The sequence below is a fragment of the Cebus imitator genome, unplaced genomic scaffold (assembly GCF_001604975.1).
Source record: "Cebus imitator isolate Cc_AM_T3 unplaced genomic scaffold, Cebus_imitator-1.0 Scaffold259, whole genome shotgun sequence".
Taxonomy (NCBI): Eukaryota; Metazoa; Chordata; class Mammalia; order Primates; family Cebidae; genus Cebus; species Cebus imitator.
The window spans coordinates 4,556,824-4,578,127 of NW_016107574.1; the positions used below are offsets into that span (position 1 = coordinate 4,556,824).

The following is a 21,304-nucleotide window of genomic DNA, read 5'->3' on the forward strand; positions in this document are numbered from 1 at the left end:
TAGGTAATGGGTGGCTGGTGGAGCAATCAAAACATACGTAATATTTATTAAGTTTGCCATCTTACATGGGCATGGTTCACGGCACCCCAAAACAATTACAATAGTGACATTGAAGATCACAGATCACCATAACAGATGTAATGATAATGGAAAAGATTGAAATATTACAAGAACTACCAAAACGTGGCACAGAGACATGGAGTGAGCGCATGCTGCTGGAAAATGGTGCCGACAGACTTGCTCCCTGCAGGTTGCCACAAAATTCCTATTTGTAAAACGTAATATTTGCAAAGTGTAACACAGTAATGTGCAATAAAACAAGATATGACTATGTACAACATTCTAGGAAGGGCAAAACTATGGAGAAGGTAAATAGATTGGTGGTTAGTATCGGCTAGGGGATAGGAGGAATGAATAGGAAGAGGATCAAGCATTGTTGACCTGGTGAAACTATTCTCTATGATATCAAGTGGTGGATACATGCCATTATGCATTGGTCAGAACCCATGGAATGTAGAACACCAAGAATATACACTAATGTTAACTATGGATTTTGGGTGATAATTATGCTTTATTGTAGGTTCTTTGCTTGTAACAAATGTAACACTCTGAAGGAGAATATTGATAATGGGGAATGCTGTGCACGTGTGGGAGCCGGGTATATGAGAACTACTTATTTTCCACTTTGTTTTTCTGTGGACCTGAATCTCTTCTAAAAACTAAGTTTATTAATTTGAAAAAGTAGAAGGCATAGAATCTAGTCACCACCCCAGTCTCCCTTCTTTCCATACAGCAGATTGTATCTTCTAACAGCGGGAGTTATCATAGCCAAAAGTCCTTGCCAAACTATATGAGCTTCTCAGTTTTTATTTCATGGAAGTCCACTGGGTAACACAAGAAAAGCAAGTGTCCATCAGGCTAGCAAGTAGTCAAAAACAAATAGTACCTACTGTGCCCAGTGCGCTGTTGTGAGTGCTAGGAAGACATCTGTGAACAAATCAGACTTCAGCCCTGTTCCCATAGAGAAAGACAATGCAAATAAGTAAAAATCTATCAGATAGGGATAAATAGTATGAGCAGAAAATAAAAGCACCTAGAAAGGGCAGAGTGTGCTGAGGGGTGGGTGAGGGAGGCTGTTACTTCATACAGCATGAGCATTGTTCAGAAAGCAATAAGACAGTTGTCTATTACAGATCTGAGGAAAGAGCTTTTCAAGTGAAAGGCAAAGGCTGGAATTGGAGTCGGGTTGGGAGGAGGCAGGCAGAAGAGAGGAATTGGGTATTAGGCATCTCACAATTATATTGAGATCCTATTAGGTGACAGTTGGAATGAACATGAAATTCTGCGGAGTACTGAGCATTTGATTTGTTATAGAAACAAGGGCACTGACAGCTTACTAGGTAATGATGTTACTGGGGATCTCACTCAGTTACCCCAAAGGGGGCTTTTTCCTGTTTGGTGTTGCAAAGCCAATACACAAAACTGAAAGTGATTGTCAAGCAGTACTGTCTTTACTCAATAATTATGGAATTGTAGAAGTGGACAATGGAGCTAACTAATTTCTCAGCTTCTGAGAACCAGGTAGTTGTAAATACAGGGTAACTTTAACATAGCGGTTGGGCCTTAAGAGCAAGGGAAGGAATATTTGTGCTTTTCTTTTGAAGGGACCGAGACTTTCCTGGAATCAAGGAGCTGCATCTTTTCTGTTTTTTTTCTTGGTCTCCTCCAGTCATTGTCATGGTGACTGTCAACTGTCATGGTGATGGTGGGAGTGTCATTCAGCATGGAAACTGGATTAAAATAAAGCTAGAAGTTCTTCAGAGGTTGAGTAAGCTGCAGTTGTGGATTTTGCTAGCCTTAGCTTGTTGATCTCTAAGAAGGAACTTCTGACCACAGAGATCCTGTTTGCTAAAAAATAAGCTGAGTTAAAGCTGAGTAGGAATCTAGTTTTGACACATTGGCATTGCACTGGACAACAAAAGTGGGCTAGGAGTCCTACTAAGTCATGTGGCACTGCAGTGGTTAACAGCACATGACTGACTGACTCCAGTTGTTTTGCTTCAATAGCTTGCTTTTTCTATTAGGCTGAGATATCTTGCTATTCTTAATGAGGCATCATCAACCATTAACTGGTTGACCCCAATCACTTGGTCCATATTTTCAGCCTTCACGGGAGCCACACTGAGTCAGATAAAGGATATAACTTCTTTTCCTCATAGATCCTTGTGAGAGTTTCTGCTTATACTTTTTTTTTTTTTTTTTTTTCAATTCTTTCTGGCAGACCTGTCCTTTAGTAGGTATAAAGAAAAGTCAGACTTTGGTCTACAACATATAGAATCTCAAAGAGTTTTAATTAATATTTCTTTTACTAAAAATTGCTAAGCTAGGTTTTCTGAATACATCTCCTTAACTTCCTGTAAATTTCTCCTGGTGGCTTTTGATAGAGGCATGGCAGTATGGAGTTAAGGATGCTGGCCAGTGTGCACTCAGCACCTTCCAAGTTCTTTAGTCTTAAGTAGGTTGGTTACACTTTTTAGTCTTCCTTATTTGTAACATGCAATATTAATATCAGTGTCTATCTCATAGGATTCTGCATGTGAAGAGCTCAGATCACATTGGATGTACCCAATGAACATTCATTTTTATGATGTTATCTATTAGGAGTTTTAAGCATAATAGTTTATTCAGCAATAGAATTCTAACATACTTATTATAGAAGCAGAATGTGGAATCTTTAATTCTCATTTCAGTTCTTACCATTAACTCTCTGATCCAAGTACCACATAAAACTAGCACATATTCTTCAAGATATGATAGACTAAGTTATGCTATGTTTTTAACATGTTGTAATAGCTTTACGAATATCTTTTCTTCTAAGCAACCTAAATCAAAATTATTTTCAGTGATTGGGGTTTTCCTCGAGGGTTCACGTGATAGGTTTTAGTAAGTATCGAGCAAAGACCACCAACAACAATCAAGAAAAAAATGTTAGAAGTGAATAACAAAAGCTATCATTTATAGTTTACTTATGTACCAATCATTGTGCTTATGGGTTAATTTAGATTACAGTGATTCTGTATTTATTTAGTATCTCATTTGATGGCATAAGATTATAGTGGAGGAAATCCAGTCACACATTACATTTCTGCAACTCCTATGGAAACTAGTTGTATCCTATACTGATCCTTTCTTCAAGTGTGGTAGGAGATTTTGCTATCTCAAAAAGATCATAACCTCTTGGAAGGCAGGTGAGTTGCCTCAGATGTGGTTTCTTCACTCTGCAGAGCAACTTATTTCAGCTCTGTGCATATAGTAAATACTTAAATGGAGACATACTTTCAAAAGTTCTAAAAGTCACTAAGATATATTTGTAAAAACAGTAGTATAAGGATTAAAGTTCGAAACCAAAGGAAAGTAAGCCTTAATTTAATCACTTGCATATTTCTTTTCATAGAATGCTTATTTTGTTAAGCTTTTAGCTTCTTCTGGCACAGTATAGGTGTTGACAGAAGCTCTCTTTTTCGTTTCTAGATAAGTCAACCTGTAAACAAAGCCTGAAAATAAAAATACTTGCTTTGAAATGATTTTTTAAAAAACCGTACAAGAATTCAAGGCTGCATATGTCACATCTTAATTATGACTATTTAAGATACACATTTTAAGATCCTTTCCTTTTTTTGCTTTTTTTATTACAACAGTAGTCACTTGATGGTTAATAGATGCTGGCATTTCTGTTTGCAATTTGCATTTAAGATATTTTTATAGTTCCTCTTAGGAAATTAAGATCCATGCCTTTCTTTTTCTTTCTGCTTTGATCTTGTGCTTCCCAAAATGTGTTGCTCAGAACACTAATCTCATTAGATATCTCTCAAAAATAGATGCTGTCTTCAAATATATTTGGAAAATGTTGTATGAAATGTGCTTTTAAGAGGTTCATTGTATATTAGAATAATACCGTTTGTGAAAAGTTAGGAAGTGAAGGTACATTACATGTTGCCTAATCATAAATTTTGCAATGTTTTTTGTTCTTGGAAAATGTCCCTCTCTCCCATTCCTAGGGATGGTAGTTAAAATATTTAACCAGCACGTGGGCTCACCAGCCCGTCTGCTGACCACCTCTTTGTTTCCTCTGCTCTATAGGAGCTCATGTCCATGGGAGACTACAGCTCCCATAAATGACTGTGCGAGTAGAACTGAAAGCATCTCTTAGCTGTGAATCAGGGCTTACAGATGGGCACTAGAAATTGCCTTCCATGATGCAGTGCCAACCCAAGGTCACTGTGCCCCTACTGGGATGCAGCCTGATTGGCAAAGGCATCGACAGATCAGCACAGGTGTTGGTCTTGGTGCTGGAGCAACTTTCTGGGACCTCTGCTGCGCCAGACCTCAATCTTTTGGTTGCTGGGCTGTGAAGAAACTTAAGAGGTTCCTGAGTGAGAGGCTATGGTGATAAGACTTACTGGAACAACTACTCAGAGAACTTAGTGCAGTAACTATTTACCAACTGGTTTGAAAGTATTTACTATTCTTTCTTCTGTACCACTGTACCAATGTATACCCCAGCCGATTGTTGGTTCTGCCAATGAAACTTGTCAACACTCCATGTAATTCTGGTTCTGTGGGACACCCTTGGACAGCTGCTAATCTATACCACTTGGATGTGTGAAAATGCATCATTTTCTCTATCAATTGCTTATTACAAAGCCGTAGTGTTTAAATATGCAGTTCTGCTTGTGTGGAGAATTATCAAATTTTGGGATAACTTTTGAGCTTTGTAAAATCAAGAAACAAGAGATGGCACCAAAAAATAATGACAGATAACTTGAGGCATCTGGATCGGGGGGTGTATTATATTACAATAAGATAAAAATGTCCAATAACATAGTTAAGCTTTCCGAAAAAATGTTGCTAATGTAAAACTGACTAAGTCACTCTATTGTCATCTTGTCACATTTTGAGATTAGAGTTTAATATACACCCACTCACCCACCCACACAAAAACACACACATGCAAATAAGGATGATTGTATGCAGAATCCTTATAGTATAATCTTCATTTGCCTTTCTATGGCATGTTTTTTTTATTGTAAAAAAATTCATCTATGCTCAGGGATCAAGTTAACAGGAATTATAAGAAACTCATCACACTCTCTGTAGACTAATTCCTACTTCTTTAGTCTCTTTTTTCATTATTCCACTAGGAAAATTGATCTATTCCCTTGGCTCTAATATAGTCTTACTGATTTCCACCCATCAGTAGATTTTGTATCTGTTTTTGTTCTGGAACTTGTATTATTCAGAATAATGAATATATAAAAAACTGTACAATAAAAGGAGGTAAAATAAGGCTAGTAAGATTTGGGAGGCACATAAGACCTACTAGAAAGAGAATGTTGACTCAGGAGGCTAAGATAAGAATGGAAAAAAACACACCAAAAGTGGACTGGGGGCCGGGCACAGTGGCTCACACCTGTAATCCCAGCACTGTGGGAGGCTGAGGCTGGTGCATCACCTAAGGTCAGGAGTTCGAGACCAGCCTGGCCAACATAGTGAAACCCAATTTCTACTAAAAATACAAAAATTAGCTGGGTGTGGTGGTGTGTGCCTATAATCCCAGCTACTTGGGAGGCTGAGGCAGGAGAATCGCTTGAACCCAGGAGGCGGAGGTTGCAGTGAGCTGAGATTACCCCACTGCACTCCAGCCTGGGTGACACAGTGAGACTCCATCTCAAAAAGAAACAAGACTGGACTGGCTTAGGAAAGAAATCTTAGATAGTTCTTAGAGAATAGCAGGGAATTTCCTCCAATAAGCTATGAATTTTGATTAAAAAGATACAGAAGGAAGATTTTAAGACATTTTGTTGTAATTCATTAATAAGATATCCTGTGAAATAATTCTGGAACGCTCCTCAGATATTCTTGACTATCAAGCTAATGTTTGATTGTAATAGTACAGAGACTCATCCTGAAATAAGCCAGTTACATATTTTTGTTATAAATGTAACATTTAGTCTGTGATGCTCTTTCTAATTCAGTTTTCTAAACGTACCCATTTTCAAGGTTCATAGTTCTTCCAGGAAGATTTGCATAGTATTTTGTTCCTCAGTGATGGGGAATGGCATCTAAATCCTCTCAAGTGTTGACCCTTTCTGTGTGCCATCTATGTATAAATTTTAGGAGGAAATGTCTTGAATCTCCAGCCAGAATAAATCCTAAATTCCTAGCTCCAGGATTACTGTTATGCAGCTTTCTGCCTGTTTGATCCACCGTACATACTGAATGGATGATCCTGAGCTTGTTAACATACCCTTCTACTTGGTCGTTATGGCCTGTAGGAATTTGTACCTTTTATCAGTTTCAGAAATGAATTAAGATGGTTACATTTTTTGTGTGTTTTTCTAATTAAATCAGCATTAATTTCTAAGCATTATGAACTCATATCTCTGTCTTTGCAATTAACATATTCTAACTATTTGTTTATTTCTTTCAAATTGTGACATACTTGAGAGTAGGGGCTGTGTGCTATGATCTTGCACCTAGCAACACTGTCTGGTATGTCTTAGATGTGCTATAAATGTGAGTGAATGAATGAATTTTATCAACAATTTCCTAAGTAAGAAAAGAAAGCTAAGAGGAAATTTTATATCTATCTTTTTTTTTCTTTTCTTTTTTTTTTGATATGGAGTCTTGTTCTGTGGCACAGGCTGGAGTTTAGTGGCATGATCTTGGCTCACTGCAATCTCCACCTTCTGGGTTCAAGCGATTCTCATGTCTCAGCCTCCCAAGTAGCTTGGACTGTGGACGTGTGCCATCACGCCAGGCTAATTTTTGTATTTTGGGTAGAGATGGAATTTCACCATGTTGACCAGGCTTGTCTCTAACTCCTGACCTCAAGTGATTCACCTGCCTTTTCTTTCACAAAGTGCTGGAATTACAGGCGCTAACCACTGTGCCCTGCCCTATATTCTTTGAATTAAAAAAAAAAAAAAGACAAAAAGGCAAAAAAAACCATGAAGTATAATGAAAGCAACATAGGGCTTAGGCTAAAAATACCTGAATTCAGTATCTAGCTGTCCCATTTATCAGGAAATTTTAAAAATTTCTTTAAACAAGTCACTGAATTTCTCTCAATCATTTTCATCAAATACAGATAATAATCCATACTATACATAATTATCATGATGATATAAGATTAAAATTCTTAGTGTAGACCTTCATAGAGAAGATAAATAAAATCAGTGTATTTAATCTGAACGAATAATTTATTGACCAATGGCAAAAGTTGAGAGGCTCTATAGGAAAAACAGAGTCAGGGACAAGAAGTGATGTCCTCCTGACTCCGGATTGCTTAACACTGGAAAAGGCCATGGAGTAAGAAATTTGTGAAATTTCTCTTATTATTGAGACATTTTCTTGCTCTTAAATAGTAAGAAAAGACTAACTGACCTTTGAAGGGACTGACCTACCATATATTCCCTGACTCATCAGAGAAAACACAATTTGTAGATAAATCAGGAGAACCTGCTTTTCTACTGCGCCAAACATAAAGTAAAAGTTTGGAAATGTCATATCTAACTAAAAACTCATTTAATTCTTTGGTCAAATCAAGGGACACCCTCATCTCTTAATCTTTTAAAATTAACCACATGTTTTACACAGTGTGCATACATTAAGGAGCAGTAGAGAGATGGGAGTTTTAATTTTTACCAATTCAATTTAAATGCAAATTTTAACCACTCACATGATGCTACTGTGTACATAATTAAACATCATTATATACTACATGAATCATTTAGAAACCACCCGAGAGCCATTCTACAATGTAAAACATGCATTATACCGACAGGCAGCCAAATGACGTATATGTCTGTCCTCATTAATGTTCTTTTTGAATTATAGGTCAACCGATTATGGAACAACCTATGAGAAGCTGAATGATAAAGTTGGTTTGAAAACCATTTTGAGCTATCTCTACGTGTGTCCTACCAACAAGCGTAAGGTAAGAAATGTATATTCGGCATGCTACTCATTCACAATGTGACTTCTGTCTTGATTGGCTAACCTCTCTAGCTACCTAAAAATCCATTACAGTTAAGCTGGGATTAGAAATGTTAAGATGAGTTGATGGATGTTAAGGTTGTAAAATGTCTGACACATCATAATTTTCAGATCAGCAGCTGTGAGTGTAAGAGGTCGCGGGATAGGTAGATCATTACCATTTCCGAAAGGCAGCTACAAAGAATGAGTCTTGTTGAGTGAATGCCGCTCACTCTCTTGTAAGAGTTCCTACCGGTCAATCACAAGAATTAGAATGAGTCTTGACAAGACAGCAGAAAAGATGGCTTTTCATCTGATGTCCCAGTTTTTCCTTAACATGGAACAAACGGATTAAGTAGAATTTAAGTGAATGCATTGTCCTACAGCAGATAGGAAGTTTCATTTTTAATGTTGGTTTAGTCTGCACACAAATGTCAGGATGAATGCAATGCATTTAGCAGAACAGGGGAGCTTGGAAAGAGTGGTAAGATTAGTCTCTTCTGAGCATGGATCTTAGCTGCAAGGAGCCTTGGAGATGGTCATATACAACACCCTTATTTGCAGATAAGAAAACTGAGATTCAGAGAAAAGAAATAGTCTGTGCCTGTTGCAGTTACGGCCACAATTGGGACTAGAATTAAGTTGTCTTGGTTAGCAGTCAGTCATACTTTTTCCTCTGTGTCATACGTCTCCTATTAAAAGCGCTTACCTACTCCTCACATACGTCATTTTTTAGGAAGAAAATACTACTTTTAAATGAGAAAGACATTATTTGTCTCAGAAGAGGAGTGGTTCTACATCTATACCTTTGTTTTCGTAAACTTCCATTATCAAATTCTGAGTTCTGACATAATTGCTAAGTATTACATAGGTTACATGAACTAATAGTATTAATCAGGAAAAAGAAATGTGTCATTCCTGAACGTATCCTAAACCACAGTGCGTTATGAAGGTAGCAATGATGTATATGTTCTCATCTCAGATTTTTCATTAGCTACTCTTAGTGACCTTGGGTAGGGTCTACGTTTTGCCATCTGGACTATGGAAGGTGATGAAAATATCTCTCAAGCATTCACTCTCAATCCTGGCTGCATGTCAGAAGGACTAAGTGGTCTCCAAATGTGCAACCTCTAGTCCCACCACTGTTGCTCTGGATTAGGGCTCAGGTAACTGTATCTTGATAAAGCTCCCCAGATGCTTCTATAGGTATCTAGGATTAAAAACCACTAATATAAAATGTAACATGTTCACTCTGGCTGTAGGCATTTCAAGTTTTTCAGTAGAAACAGCATAGCTTTTCAGCTGAGCATAGACTCGAGTCAGAAGACCAGTAAACACCCAGCTAAACCAGTTACTAAGTATATAAGCATGGTGATGTACTTAGTCTCTCCAAGCAGCATTCCCTTTAAAAGGGGAATGATTATATGGTACCTACCTCATGCGGGAAGTCGTATGAATTATATGAAATTAGGCATTTCAGGTGCTTAGCACAGAATAGTAAAAGCTTAATTGTTTTCTCTTCACTTCATTCTTTTTTCTTTCTGCAGTGTCCAGTAGAAATTTCTGTGATTTTAGAAATTTTCCTCTAAGCTGTCCTGTACTTTAGACATTAACAATTTATGACTGTTGAGGATTTGAAATATGGCTGGTGTAATTTGAGTAATTGGATTTTAAATTTCATTTAATTTTAATTCATTTAAATTGACATAGCCATGTGTGGCTGTTGGCCAGAGTACCACACAGCCAATAATGTCAGCCTCACAAATTTAGGATTATACCTTGAACATTCCTATCTTCCCTTTACTGGCTGGGTACTTCATCAACAATTACAGCTAAACAATTTTGATCTGCTGTATGCAGTCCCAAATTGAGGAACTGAACTTATACCTTTTATTTCTATAATGAGATTTAGTTGTTTCTTGGCTTTGAATTGATTTTTGTAATCTCTATTGATTTTTCTTCTAGTTCATATTTTTAGCAAATGTAATTTAATAATCTACAAACTGTATGCTAGGCAATGCTACGCACCACAGGATATAAAGAGAAATAAGCCAGTGACTCATCTTCAAAGGTCCTGTATTCTAGTACTAAATGTGGCATGACTGTTTGTAATTGAAAGATCCCTGAACTAAGATTCAGGAATCCAAGTCTCTGCCTTGATTCTAATTCTACCTAACAGGTGACTCTGGGTGAATCGTTTACATTTTCTCCAATTGTAAAGTCATATAGGGAAATGGAAGAAATTTACAGCTGGAAGAGACCTCAGAATAATCTAATGATAGTCTCTGTTTTATTGATGCTATTAGAGATAAACATGAAAAAATAAAAATATGCCAAATATTGAATGTGATTATAAGCTTTTCTGTAGCTGGAGATTATATGGTGATGACCCAGAAACTCCAGGATTGTTTTAAGCAGTGGGACTCTCAAATCCAGATGTAACTGCTCCGACTGGAAGGGAAACAGAGAAGCAATACAGCAAAGAGTCTAACCATTGAATCCATTCAAGTCGTTACACCATTAATCAGGCTGCATAATTAGTCCATAGTTATCTGAAGGACTTTTAAAAGGGCATTTTACTGATCTTAACACTTGACACACCCTTGTTTTAGAAAAAGAGAAGTTCCTGTGTGTGACTGTGAGGGAATGGCTTTCTCTGGGACTGTTACCCTTCAGAGCAGAGGTGGTCCTGAGCTGTTTAAATCACAATGTTATGAGTGAACCTAAAGTAAGGGATCTTTTCCTCTACAGATAAATGAGGCCTTTAGGGTCATTTTCTGAGATGCTGATAGATTTAAGAAATATTGGAGGACAATGAAGGTCTTAACAATGGTACAAAAATCAATAAAGTTGACATAGCAGTATATTTGTACACAGTTTTTCTACTTTTGAGGTGAATTTATCACCATGAAATATGTACTCCGCCCCCCCAAAGGACATATTTGAATCAAAGAGATAGTACTTGCACAACATTTTAAACTGTGAATATATTTTCTCCAATCAATGAGAATTTATGTTAAAAAGAGAAAAGAAAGAAATTTCAGGGTCTGTTAATTATGCAGAACAAAGACAGTGCTCAAATTTGCTCCAGTTCTCCTGGGACTTGTGCCATCCTCCAGTGAAAAGGGCAGGCTCCTTTAAAAAGTTGTATTAATTCTCTCAGGTCTCCAGGGTGCCATCTAGCAAGTTAAAATCTTTTGTACCAGATACTTCTCTCTGCTTTTCACACTAGTGGGAGCAGCTGGAATAAAACTGACAACATCAGGGTAACTCTGCATTCCCTGAAACCTGTTTTGCCTTCACATTCTTGTAGCTATTTTTAGCTGTTTGTGCGGACAAGAGCAGTTCTTCAATCATCATGTTTGAAACAGCAGGCTTCATGCCTCGGCTTTGCAGGCAGCTTGTTAGGGGAACTAGCGAGGATCAGAGTCCAGAATAAAACAGGATCCTATTTACAGTTTAAATTAATGATCGTCCATGGGCTGTTTCCCTGCAAGCCTGCTGTAAATTACAGCAGCTTTCCTTGACTAGTGTCTGTTGCGGTAAAAACTGTAATCTCAGTGTACGTCGGTGTAAGGAATCTTGACTCAGAGATAGAAAGAGGGCTCCTACGTATTAGCCTAGATTGTTCACACTCTCTTTCAAAGGAACCCCGCATCTGGCCTCTGATCTATGAGGTTGGCCCAAAAGAACAAGGCTGAGTGGTCCTAGTGCCACAGGAAAGGCAGGCTGGCTACCTGTCACCATGTCTTAGAGGGAGAACAATTCCCCCCGCTCCAGTTCATGATAAATTCCAAGGCTTGTTTGTATCAGCAGAGGTTTATTGGCCACATACAGTTTGCTATAAGAAAAGATGATTTAACCTGTACCTGAAAGGAACAGCTGGGATGCAGAAGGTAATGGGAAGAACAGATAGAAATGCAGCAAAGAAAAAAATGTTGAAATCTCCATTTCACTCTTACATTGTCTGTGAGTTTATGCGTATTCTGCCTAAAAAGAAGACTTCTGTATACTCTGTGTTTCTTTATCAGCAACACCTTTCCCATCACCCCCAACCAGCCTTAGCTTTTCCCCCTTCACAAGGGATTGTGTAACATCTTCAAGGATTGAAAAATACAAAACCCCAGCCAGGCATGGTGGCTCACGCCTGTAATCCCAGCACTTTAAGAGGCCGAGACGGGAGGATCACGAGGTCAGGAAATTGAGACCCTCCTGGCCAACATGGTGAAACCCTGTCTCCACTAAAATACAAAAAATTAGCCGGGCGTGGTGGAGTGCACCTATAGTCTCAGCTACTCAGGAGGCTGAGGCAGGGGAATTGCTTGGACTTGGGAGGTGGAGATTATAGTAAGCCAAGGTGGAGGTTACAGTAAGTCGAGATCGTGCCACTGCACTCCAGCCTGGCAGCAGAGCAAGACTCCCTCTCAAAACAAAAACAAAACAAAAAACAAAACCGCAAGTGGAATTCTTTTAGCTATCTTACCCTTATAGTCTCAGCACACTATATTCTAGTAAAGAAAAAATGTAGACAGTATTTGTTCTTTACGTTTTCTACACCCCCTTCACACTCCAGCTTCTTCTCATTTCTGTGTTATCACCACTTAATTTACCTCATTCCTGCTGAGAGACTCTTCCAAGACTTTCATTCTATAAACAGACCTCCTCAGAACACATTGATCATTCCTACAGGTCTCTTGGTACATACCAGCATTAAACACTGTTTGCGTTTTCTCCAGATGTTTAGGTTTTAATTACCGTATTGTATGTGACACTTTCTAAATAAGGGTTTGATTGTTGACTTATTGTCTCTTTATAAATTCCTCTTGTCATTTGGCTGGGTGGTTTGTATGTCATGTATGTGACCCTTTTGTTTTTTTAGGTGGAGTCTTGCTCTGTCACCCAGACTGGAGTGCAGTGGTGTGATCTCGGCTCACTGCAACCTCCACCTCCCAGGTTCAAGCAATTCTCCTGTCTCAGCCTCCTGAGTAGCTGGGACTGCAGGTGCCCACCACCACACCTGGCTAAATTTTGAATTTTTAGTAGACATGGGGTTTTGCCATATTGGTCAGGCTGGTCTCAAACTCCTGACTTCAGATGATCCAGCCACCTCGGCCTTCCAAAGTACTGAGATTACAGGTGTGAGCCACCGAGCCCAGCTTTTTTTTTTTTTTTTTTTTTTAAGTTGAGGTCTTATTTAATTACCCAGGCTGGAGTGCAGTGGCACAACTGCAACCTCTGCCTCCTGGGTTCAAGTGATTCTCCTGCCTCAGCCTCCTGAGTAAATGGTAGCACAGGCATGTGCCACCACACCCGGCTAATTTTGGTATTTTTAGTGGAGACAGTAGAGATGGGGTTTCACCATGTTGACCAGGCTGGTCTCAAACTCCTGACCTCTGGTGATCCATCTGCCTCAGCTTCCCAAAGTGCTGGTGTGAGCCATCACGCCGGGCCTATGTATGTGACTTGGGGACAGCAAAGGATAGTTGGTAGGATCCACCATCTTCATTTAGGAAGAATCATATATTTATACTCATTGAATCTGAACCTAAAAGATGTTGGGATATTAAAATTATGTTTTCTTTAACAGATATGGAAACTGAGTCCCAGGGAGTTTACTGACTTTTCTGAAGTTACATGGAACTGGCGAATGATAAACTAAGATCATTAGACCTTGGAAGTAAACCTTAAGTGCCACCTCTTCCGTAAACTCTAATCAATTTCCCTAATGAGGCTTGCTCACTTCCTCTCATCTCTAACACATCTGTTTTCCTTTTTTTCTAGCACTTTACTCTCACTTCTGATTATGGTTGTTTTTGACCATGTCTAATCCTCCCTTTAGAATGTAAGGTCCTAGATGGGATACAGTCCCTTAATCAGCTATGTATTCTTCAACGTGCTGAGCATAGGATTTTGGTATACAGTAGGTGTCCAATACATGACTCAGTATTTGAACTGAACTTTGGTTGGCTTTTGGATTCCCAGGCTGAAACTTAAAAAATGAAGTGCTCTGTTAAATCAGCTTTGACTCATACATTTTCTCTAATTATAAAATTGATTATTTCAAGTGAATAAACAAGAACACTAAAGAATCTCTGTAGGTTTTAGTCATTTCTAGGTCATAATGTATAATGTTGTCTGTTCTAACCAAGGAGAACATGATTAACATTTAAAATAGCAGGACTTTGCATAACGCTCACTTGACATTATCTAGTGAGGCCAAGGGGAACTAGCATATTGTATAATACATCAAAGCGGGTGCATGACATTCCCTTGGTGGACAAGCACCGCTTGCTCATTCCACCCTCTTTGATCTGTCCCTTTGTACACAAGATCATCCATTTGCCTCTAATCTTTTAAAAAAGAATGTATGTTTCGTTCATGAAAAAATGGACCATGCGTGGTGGCTCATGCCTTTAATCCCACCACTTTGAGAGGCCAAGGTGGGCAGATCACTTGAGGTCGGGAGTTCAAGACCAGCCTGGCCAATATGCCGAAATCATATCTCTACTAAAAATACAAAAAATTAGCCAGGTGAGATGGTGGGTACCTGTAATCTTAGCTACCTAGGGCACTGAGGTGGGAGAATCACCTGAACCTGGGAGGCAGAGGTTGCAGTGAGCCAAGATTGTACCACTGTACTCCAGCCTGGGTGAGACAGAGCGAGACACAGTATCAAAAAAAAAAAAAAAAAAAAAAAAAAAAAAAAAAAAAAAAAAAAAAAGCCATTTTGTATTGAGAGGCATAGTGGAAGTGGCATTTTCCAAACTTCAATAAAAGTGACTTCTTAGTGAATAAATACTTAATTCCCTACACATAACCTGAGGAATGATGGCCAAAGGGAAAGGCCCTCTCCTTTGATCCTTTTTTGGGTGTAGCTGAGTATTTATACTGTTTCAGTCCATGAAGCATTGTTCTGTTTTCTTCTTGTACATTAAAAACATAAAATCCAAGAAAGCATGCTGCATCTGTCTTTTTTTCTCTGAGTGATTTTCCAACAGTTATCCCCTGGGTTTCAAGCAAGCTGCAGAATAGTAGGTGCAGAATGCTCTCTTTGAAACAGGGTTGGAGTTCCAGGAGCGGTGCCCACTAGACAACCCCTTCTCACTCTAAGAAGACCCTGGGGAACCCTCTGGAACTTCTGGGCTCTTTGGAACATAGAGAAAAACAACACTGATCTAGGATATTTTTCTCTCTGTACACTGACCTATACTTGGAATTGCCATGTATCCTATATTAGTTTATATAAATCAAAGCGCCTATTATAACATTCATAAATTTTTAAATGCTAATAAAACTACACTTACATTTTAGTACAATATATTATATAAAACAGTAAGTACCTAGTTGATTTTTGTGAGATATTATCTATGTCTCTCTAACACTGATGTTGTAAAAAAAAATTAATGATAAATCAGGTTCAGGTAACAAATTCTGATCAATGCATAGATTCGAAAACTTACTTTTTCCTTCCTCCTGTCTTTCCTCATTCCCCGTATCTGCTAATCTGTCTGGGTTCTTAGAACTCATCAGGTTACCTGGTAGTTTACTGTTTTACTTCATGCGGCATTAAGTAGTACTAAGTACTTTTTTGATAGAAAGAAGCTTCCTGCATGATTAACATGTTTGTTATTCTTCATTTATAAGGTGTTATGTCTATCACATAAGATAAGCATCCAGCGCATTACATATTAATCATGAATTGGTGACTTTAGAAACTAAGTTATATCTGTATGATGATCAAGTTTATGTTATTGATATTACAATTCAAAATTGTATTAGCTACATTTATGTATTTTTGAAAGATACAAGTAGTTAGCTAGATCAATAGGTAGAAAGAAAGGTAATAGGTCCACCTATAAATCTTTTCTATGTTTAGATAATGCTTTTTTAATTAAAAATAACAGAACTCTACCTTTTGGTTTTATACCTTTTTAATAAATGAAATTAATCAAGGTAATGATAGCCTAAATTACTCTCTAAATATTATGAAGTAAGATTGATCTGGAAACTGCATGTTTTTAATATCACTGAGCGCTTGGAAAATAGGCTGCCTCTGTGGCCCAGTGATCAGAAATTCTCAAATATGAAAGGAAACCTTTCAAAGGCTGACCATTCTTCAAAAAAGCATGATAGACTGTCTGCGTAATCTTCTTTGAAAACAATTTTTTTAAGTTATCTCTGTCTACTTACTTATTTATTTTTGTCTCATTATCTGTCCTTATTAGAGCTCATGCTTTCTGAAGTCTGGCTGGCCAAATATTAAGTGCCCATTTATTACCCTTTTATGAAGGTCAAATATATTATTTCTGGTTGGTTCCAAGTTATGCTCTGCTGTGGGAAATGGTCAGAGGTCTTTTCAACATTCTGGTCTGTTTGCTTCCAGCACACTCCCTGTGGTTTCTCAGGGGTTTCCATCATCTAGTGTTTGACATACTGTATCTAGAACATTTGTTTCTAGTGAATAGGCTGTACTGCTTTTATGGTGGATGGAGATGAATGCTGGCCGCTACCGGAAATTTGCCATATTTACTAGGGTGGAGACGTTTCACTCCAATGTATCAGAACTGCCCCAAGCTTTCTCCTGGTACTCTCATGAAAACAAAGTCAATGTGGATGAATCTTTAATAAAACCACAATTTCTCCCCTGGAGAAATTAAGAGTGCACCACCAGCCTCAGGGGCTAAATGGTTTCTAATCAAACGTTTCTTTTGCTGACCTAAACTGTCCCTTGACCAAATCTTTTGTTCGTTTTGTCCCTCTGCTCCTCAAAGCACCTACTTCCCTATTTTAAGGGGTCCTTGACCTCTAATGTGCATCTTGTTTTATAACCTTTCAAGTCAACTACTTAAATTAAGTTTTGCTGAACAAAACCTATAGCTTGTAGGTAACAAGGAAGCTTGATGCTCATAGGTGAAAAGGTCTGCCGTATGGGATATATATGATGTAACAGCTGGGAGAGAAAAATCTTTTCTTGGTTGCTTGGGGCAGTATGTGTGTTTGGGAAATATAATACTAAGTGTTGCCTTGATTGACAGCATCTGCCACCAGGAAGTAAACATGCTTGTAGTGGGGAAAATGACAGTGTGGGTGAATCCAAAAGATATGTGACCTGGCACAGTGTCTCACACCTGTAATGCCAACACTTTAGGAGGCCATGGTGGGCAGATCACAAGGTCAGGCGATCAAGACCATTGGTGAAAGCCCATCTCTACTAAAAATACAAAAATTCGCTGGGCGTGGTAGCTCATGCCTGTAATCCCAGCTACTTGGAGGCTGAGGCAGGAGAATAGCTCGAACCAGGGAGTGGGAGCTGAGCCGAGATCGCACCAATGCAGTCCAGCCCGGCGACAAAGCGAGACTCCATCTAAAAAAAAAAAAAAAAAAAAAAGATATGTAAAAAGAAAATACCTGCAATACACAGCCTCTCACAGATAAGAGAAGAGGCACAGAAGGAAGGATACAGAGGTCAAGCCAAGAGAGAAGACAGCCAAGAGAGAAGACAGCAGAGATTATTATGAAGAATTTAAAGTAACTAGAGTAATGGGAGAATGCTAATACAAAGAGCACAATGAAGACAGAAGGTAGAAGAAAAAGAAATAATAACATTCTAAATATTTTCAGCAGTGGAAGTTTCAGAATCTCTTGAGATCTCTCAGAGAGAGGAGAGCTAATTTACCGGGAACTTATTAAGACTTTCAGAGGGAGTACAATTTACCCTTATCTTTCTGTTCTTCCTGAGTGGTTTCTAAGGGGTAAAAGATGTTGATGGCTGTGGCTGAAATTGGTTTTGCCAGGAAGGAAAACACGATTATGACTCAAGCGTGGGGTTGTGGCAGGCCTAAGTCCGGGTTCCCCAGCTCCCCTGCAGTAGATTCAAATATCATTGCTGCTGCCCACACTTAATGGATTTTTGTCCTTTTAATGCTCTCTCTTAGCTACTCCCTCATACCACTCTGCAGTGATCTCTCATATTTATAGGTATACCTTGTATTTTCTGCACTTGTCACTTATACCAACTCAGCGTCTATTTCCTGTCACTGTGGAGCTATGCTTTGTTAATTGAAGTTGGTCGTTTGAATTTTTGCTGAGGGGCGTCATTAGTTCTGGTGCAATGTTTAATGTAACGGAACCTGGAGCCAGTGGATCTGGTCTTAAATTCCATCTAAGCTACATACTAATTGTGTGCCCTTAGAGAACATTGTATTTGTTGGTCTGTTTGTTGTAAACCCCTCCATGACACAGTTTCCTCCTATCAACTGAAATATAATGATTGTGTCGACATCCTAAGGTAGTTATGGGAAATAGAGTCAAAACCAGCAAAGAACAGTGCCTGAGACCTAGTGAACATTCAACACGTGTTAGTTTCACTGTTACTCTTCTTAATTGTTCCAAATTATATGGCCATGCCTTATGCTGTCTTTTGTCAACTCAACCAGAAGGTTATTAAATGCCTGTTTTGTTCCAGATCTTTTTTAAGAACTAGGAAATAGAAATACAAGACATTGTTCTTGCTCTTAATGATTGTAGAGTCTGGTGGAGGAGATGAATGTATAAACAATCTCTAATAGCACGGAACTTATGTATCATGACAGCTATGTACATAGAAGTCTAGAGACTAGGAAGATTTCACAGAGATGCAAATATCTGTCAAAGGAGAAGGAGAAAGGAAGATGAAAACAGTCTTTCGGTGTATGTGCTATGAGAAACTAGTGTTCCCAAGAGCACAATGCATATTTTGGAGTTTTCAGGTTTAAATGATTAAGAGTATCTAGTTTGAGTCTGAAAGCATGTTAATTTCTACTGATATTTGTCTATAATTAAACCCTAAGAAAGTCCTCATGACCCATTTGAATTACAGGTTTATATAATAATGTAATTTCTTTTCTTTCTTTCTTTTCTTTTCTTTTTTGAGGCAGAGTCCCACTCTATTGCCCAGACTGGAGTGCAATGGCACAATCTCGGCTCACTGCAACCTCCAGCTCCCCAGTTTAAGCAATTCTCTTGCCTCAGCCTCCCGAGTAGCTGGGATTACAGGTGACTGCCACCATGCCTGGCTAATTGTTTTGTATTCTTAGTAGAGATGGGGTTTCTCCATGTTGGCCAGGCTGTTCTCTAACTCCTGACCTCAGGTGATCTGCCCGCCTCAGCCTCCCAAAGTGCTAGGATGACAGGTGTGAGGCACTGTGCCCAGCCAATTTATTTTTAATTGCAATAAACTTTCTTCCTGTCTTGCTTATAAAATCAATAAATGGGCAATGGTGACATTATTAATATTGAATTAATGGAACTAGAATTCACCTTGTTATAGATTTGATATGTTCAACATGTATCTTAGGTACTATCGGTCAGTCAGAACTATTGATGAAATTTGGAGGTAGAATATTAAGAAGAAATTAATTGACTTGTTTCATTGAACACCTGGCTTGTGCCTTGTTCTCTGTAAGCACAAAGGTTAATAAAAAAGAAGCATGAACCTTGCTTTGCTCTTAGGGAGTTTACCATCCCAGTGCAGGGATGCAATTAAATAAATAAGGTAGGAGAGTGGATTGTATAGATGACAAAGGCTTTAAGAATTCAGAGAGGGCTGTAATCTCAAATAGTCAGGGAAGCAGCATAAAAGGGCTTAAGCTGACCAGTGGAGCAGATCAGCATAACACAAAGTCATGACATTCACAACAGAAAAATAGAATTTAGTTAAACCAATATTTATTGTCTGCTAGCCAGTAGAGATACAGACATGTGTAACACAGGGTTGTGTCTACAGAGAGCTCACAGATGGAAGGGAGAAGTATGTGGTTAGAAACTGTCATAGTTGAGAATGGTTAAGTTGCTGTATCCTTCATTCTCTAAAATCTTAATAATCGGTTACACATTCTACTCTTTTGCCTCCTAAAGCTTATAAAATGTTCCTTTGACAGAAGAATGTGGTTAGAAATGAGCATAGCGTTTAGACTGGTAAAGTTACTGTATCTTTCATTCTCTAAAATCATAATAATCGGTTACACATTCTACTCTTTTGCTTCCTAAAGCTTATAAAATGTGCCTTTGACAGATCATTTATGCAAATCATTGATTTAGAGAACACAGTCTCTGTAAACTTATTGGACCCTGGGGATGTGTTCTGGATCAGGGAAGTGGGTGCATATTGGGAAAGATGAGGAAATAGGAAAAATGGAGTAAAACATAGCAATAAAAGAAGCAGCCAGGCATTTGTGGGGAAGCAGGAGGCGTCTGGTGTTCCAATGACTAGTACTTCATCTTTTTCTCTGCTACTTTCTAAAAAGGGCCCAAATTCCCTTGAACAAGAATAACTGCAACTTTAAATGCAGATGCTATCCCCATCAGCATCCAGATTTTACTGGGATGGATGTAGCTTTTCTTAGGAGACAAACCCATCCAACTTGACTCAGATAATTAAAGTGTTTGGATTTGAGGCTGTTCAGGAAAACAGCTGAACTTGTGCTGGGTAAAGAGGTTGGATCTTATAGGAAGGCATGTATTTGCTATTGAAGTAGTCTGCTTTCTTTTGAATCGCTGTTATGTGGTGTGTTTGTGTGTGTTCACCACTTTTGCTTTATTAGTGCATTATTTAACCAACTGATTTACATATTTTCTCCACTGGCTAATACTGTCTTTGTTCCTTGGGTCCAAGCCCTTTGTGCTTCCATTTGGAAGTACATTGCTGACATTTACAGACTCCCACAGAGGACTCAGTCAATTACTACCATAGATGCCCATTGTTTCAAGAGAGCTGACCTTTACCCCTAGGCACCAATTAAAATCCATTGCCTCTTACCCCTGCAGTGCCAGTACTTGCTGTAATTCTGGCTCAATGCCCAGTGCAACCGGTGGAATACATTCATTTTTGTCTTCTTTTTATTATTATTTTTTTCTTCAAACAAGAGAGGGACCTGCAAATGAAAATGTATGCTTTCTTTAAAAGAAGGGGCAGACTACCAGAATTACCAATCATTTTCAGTTAAATGACCTTTTGTGTCAATGTAAATAATGACCCTAAATAAATAAAATAATTAGGAAAAAATTGGGAAGTTGCCTGTAGGATTATCCCAGCTTCAAAACACAGCAGAGCTCTCTAATTACTTCCTGATGATGGTTTGTTGCTAATTGCAGGGCTATTCTGCCCTAGGCATAGCTGGGTATGCTCTATGGCAAGCTGACAGAGAGACCAAAGTCCCAGCATGTGGTACATTAGACACCGAGCCCTCTACCTGTCAAATTGTATGAGTAGCCAGCACACTGCTAAGGT

The 21,304-nt window shown here is 38.5% G+C and overlaps 1 protein-coding gene across 1 annotated transcript in view; it reads left to right on the forward strand.

Annotated features, from left to right (window-relative positions):
* Positions 1-21,304, forward strand: part of LOC108283381 (VPS10 domain-containing receptor SorCS1) — a gene marked incomplete at its 3' end in the record, with an annotated part of 485,878 nt that overhangs the window by 323,088 nt on the left and 141,486 nt on the right. The window contains exon 3 of the mRNA XM_017499712.2: positions 7,900-7,999. Coding sequence (XP_017355201.2) covers positions 7,900-7,999 — 100 coding nt within the window. The remainder of the gene's footprint in view (positions 1-7,899; positions 8,000-21,304) is intronic.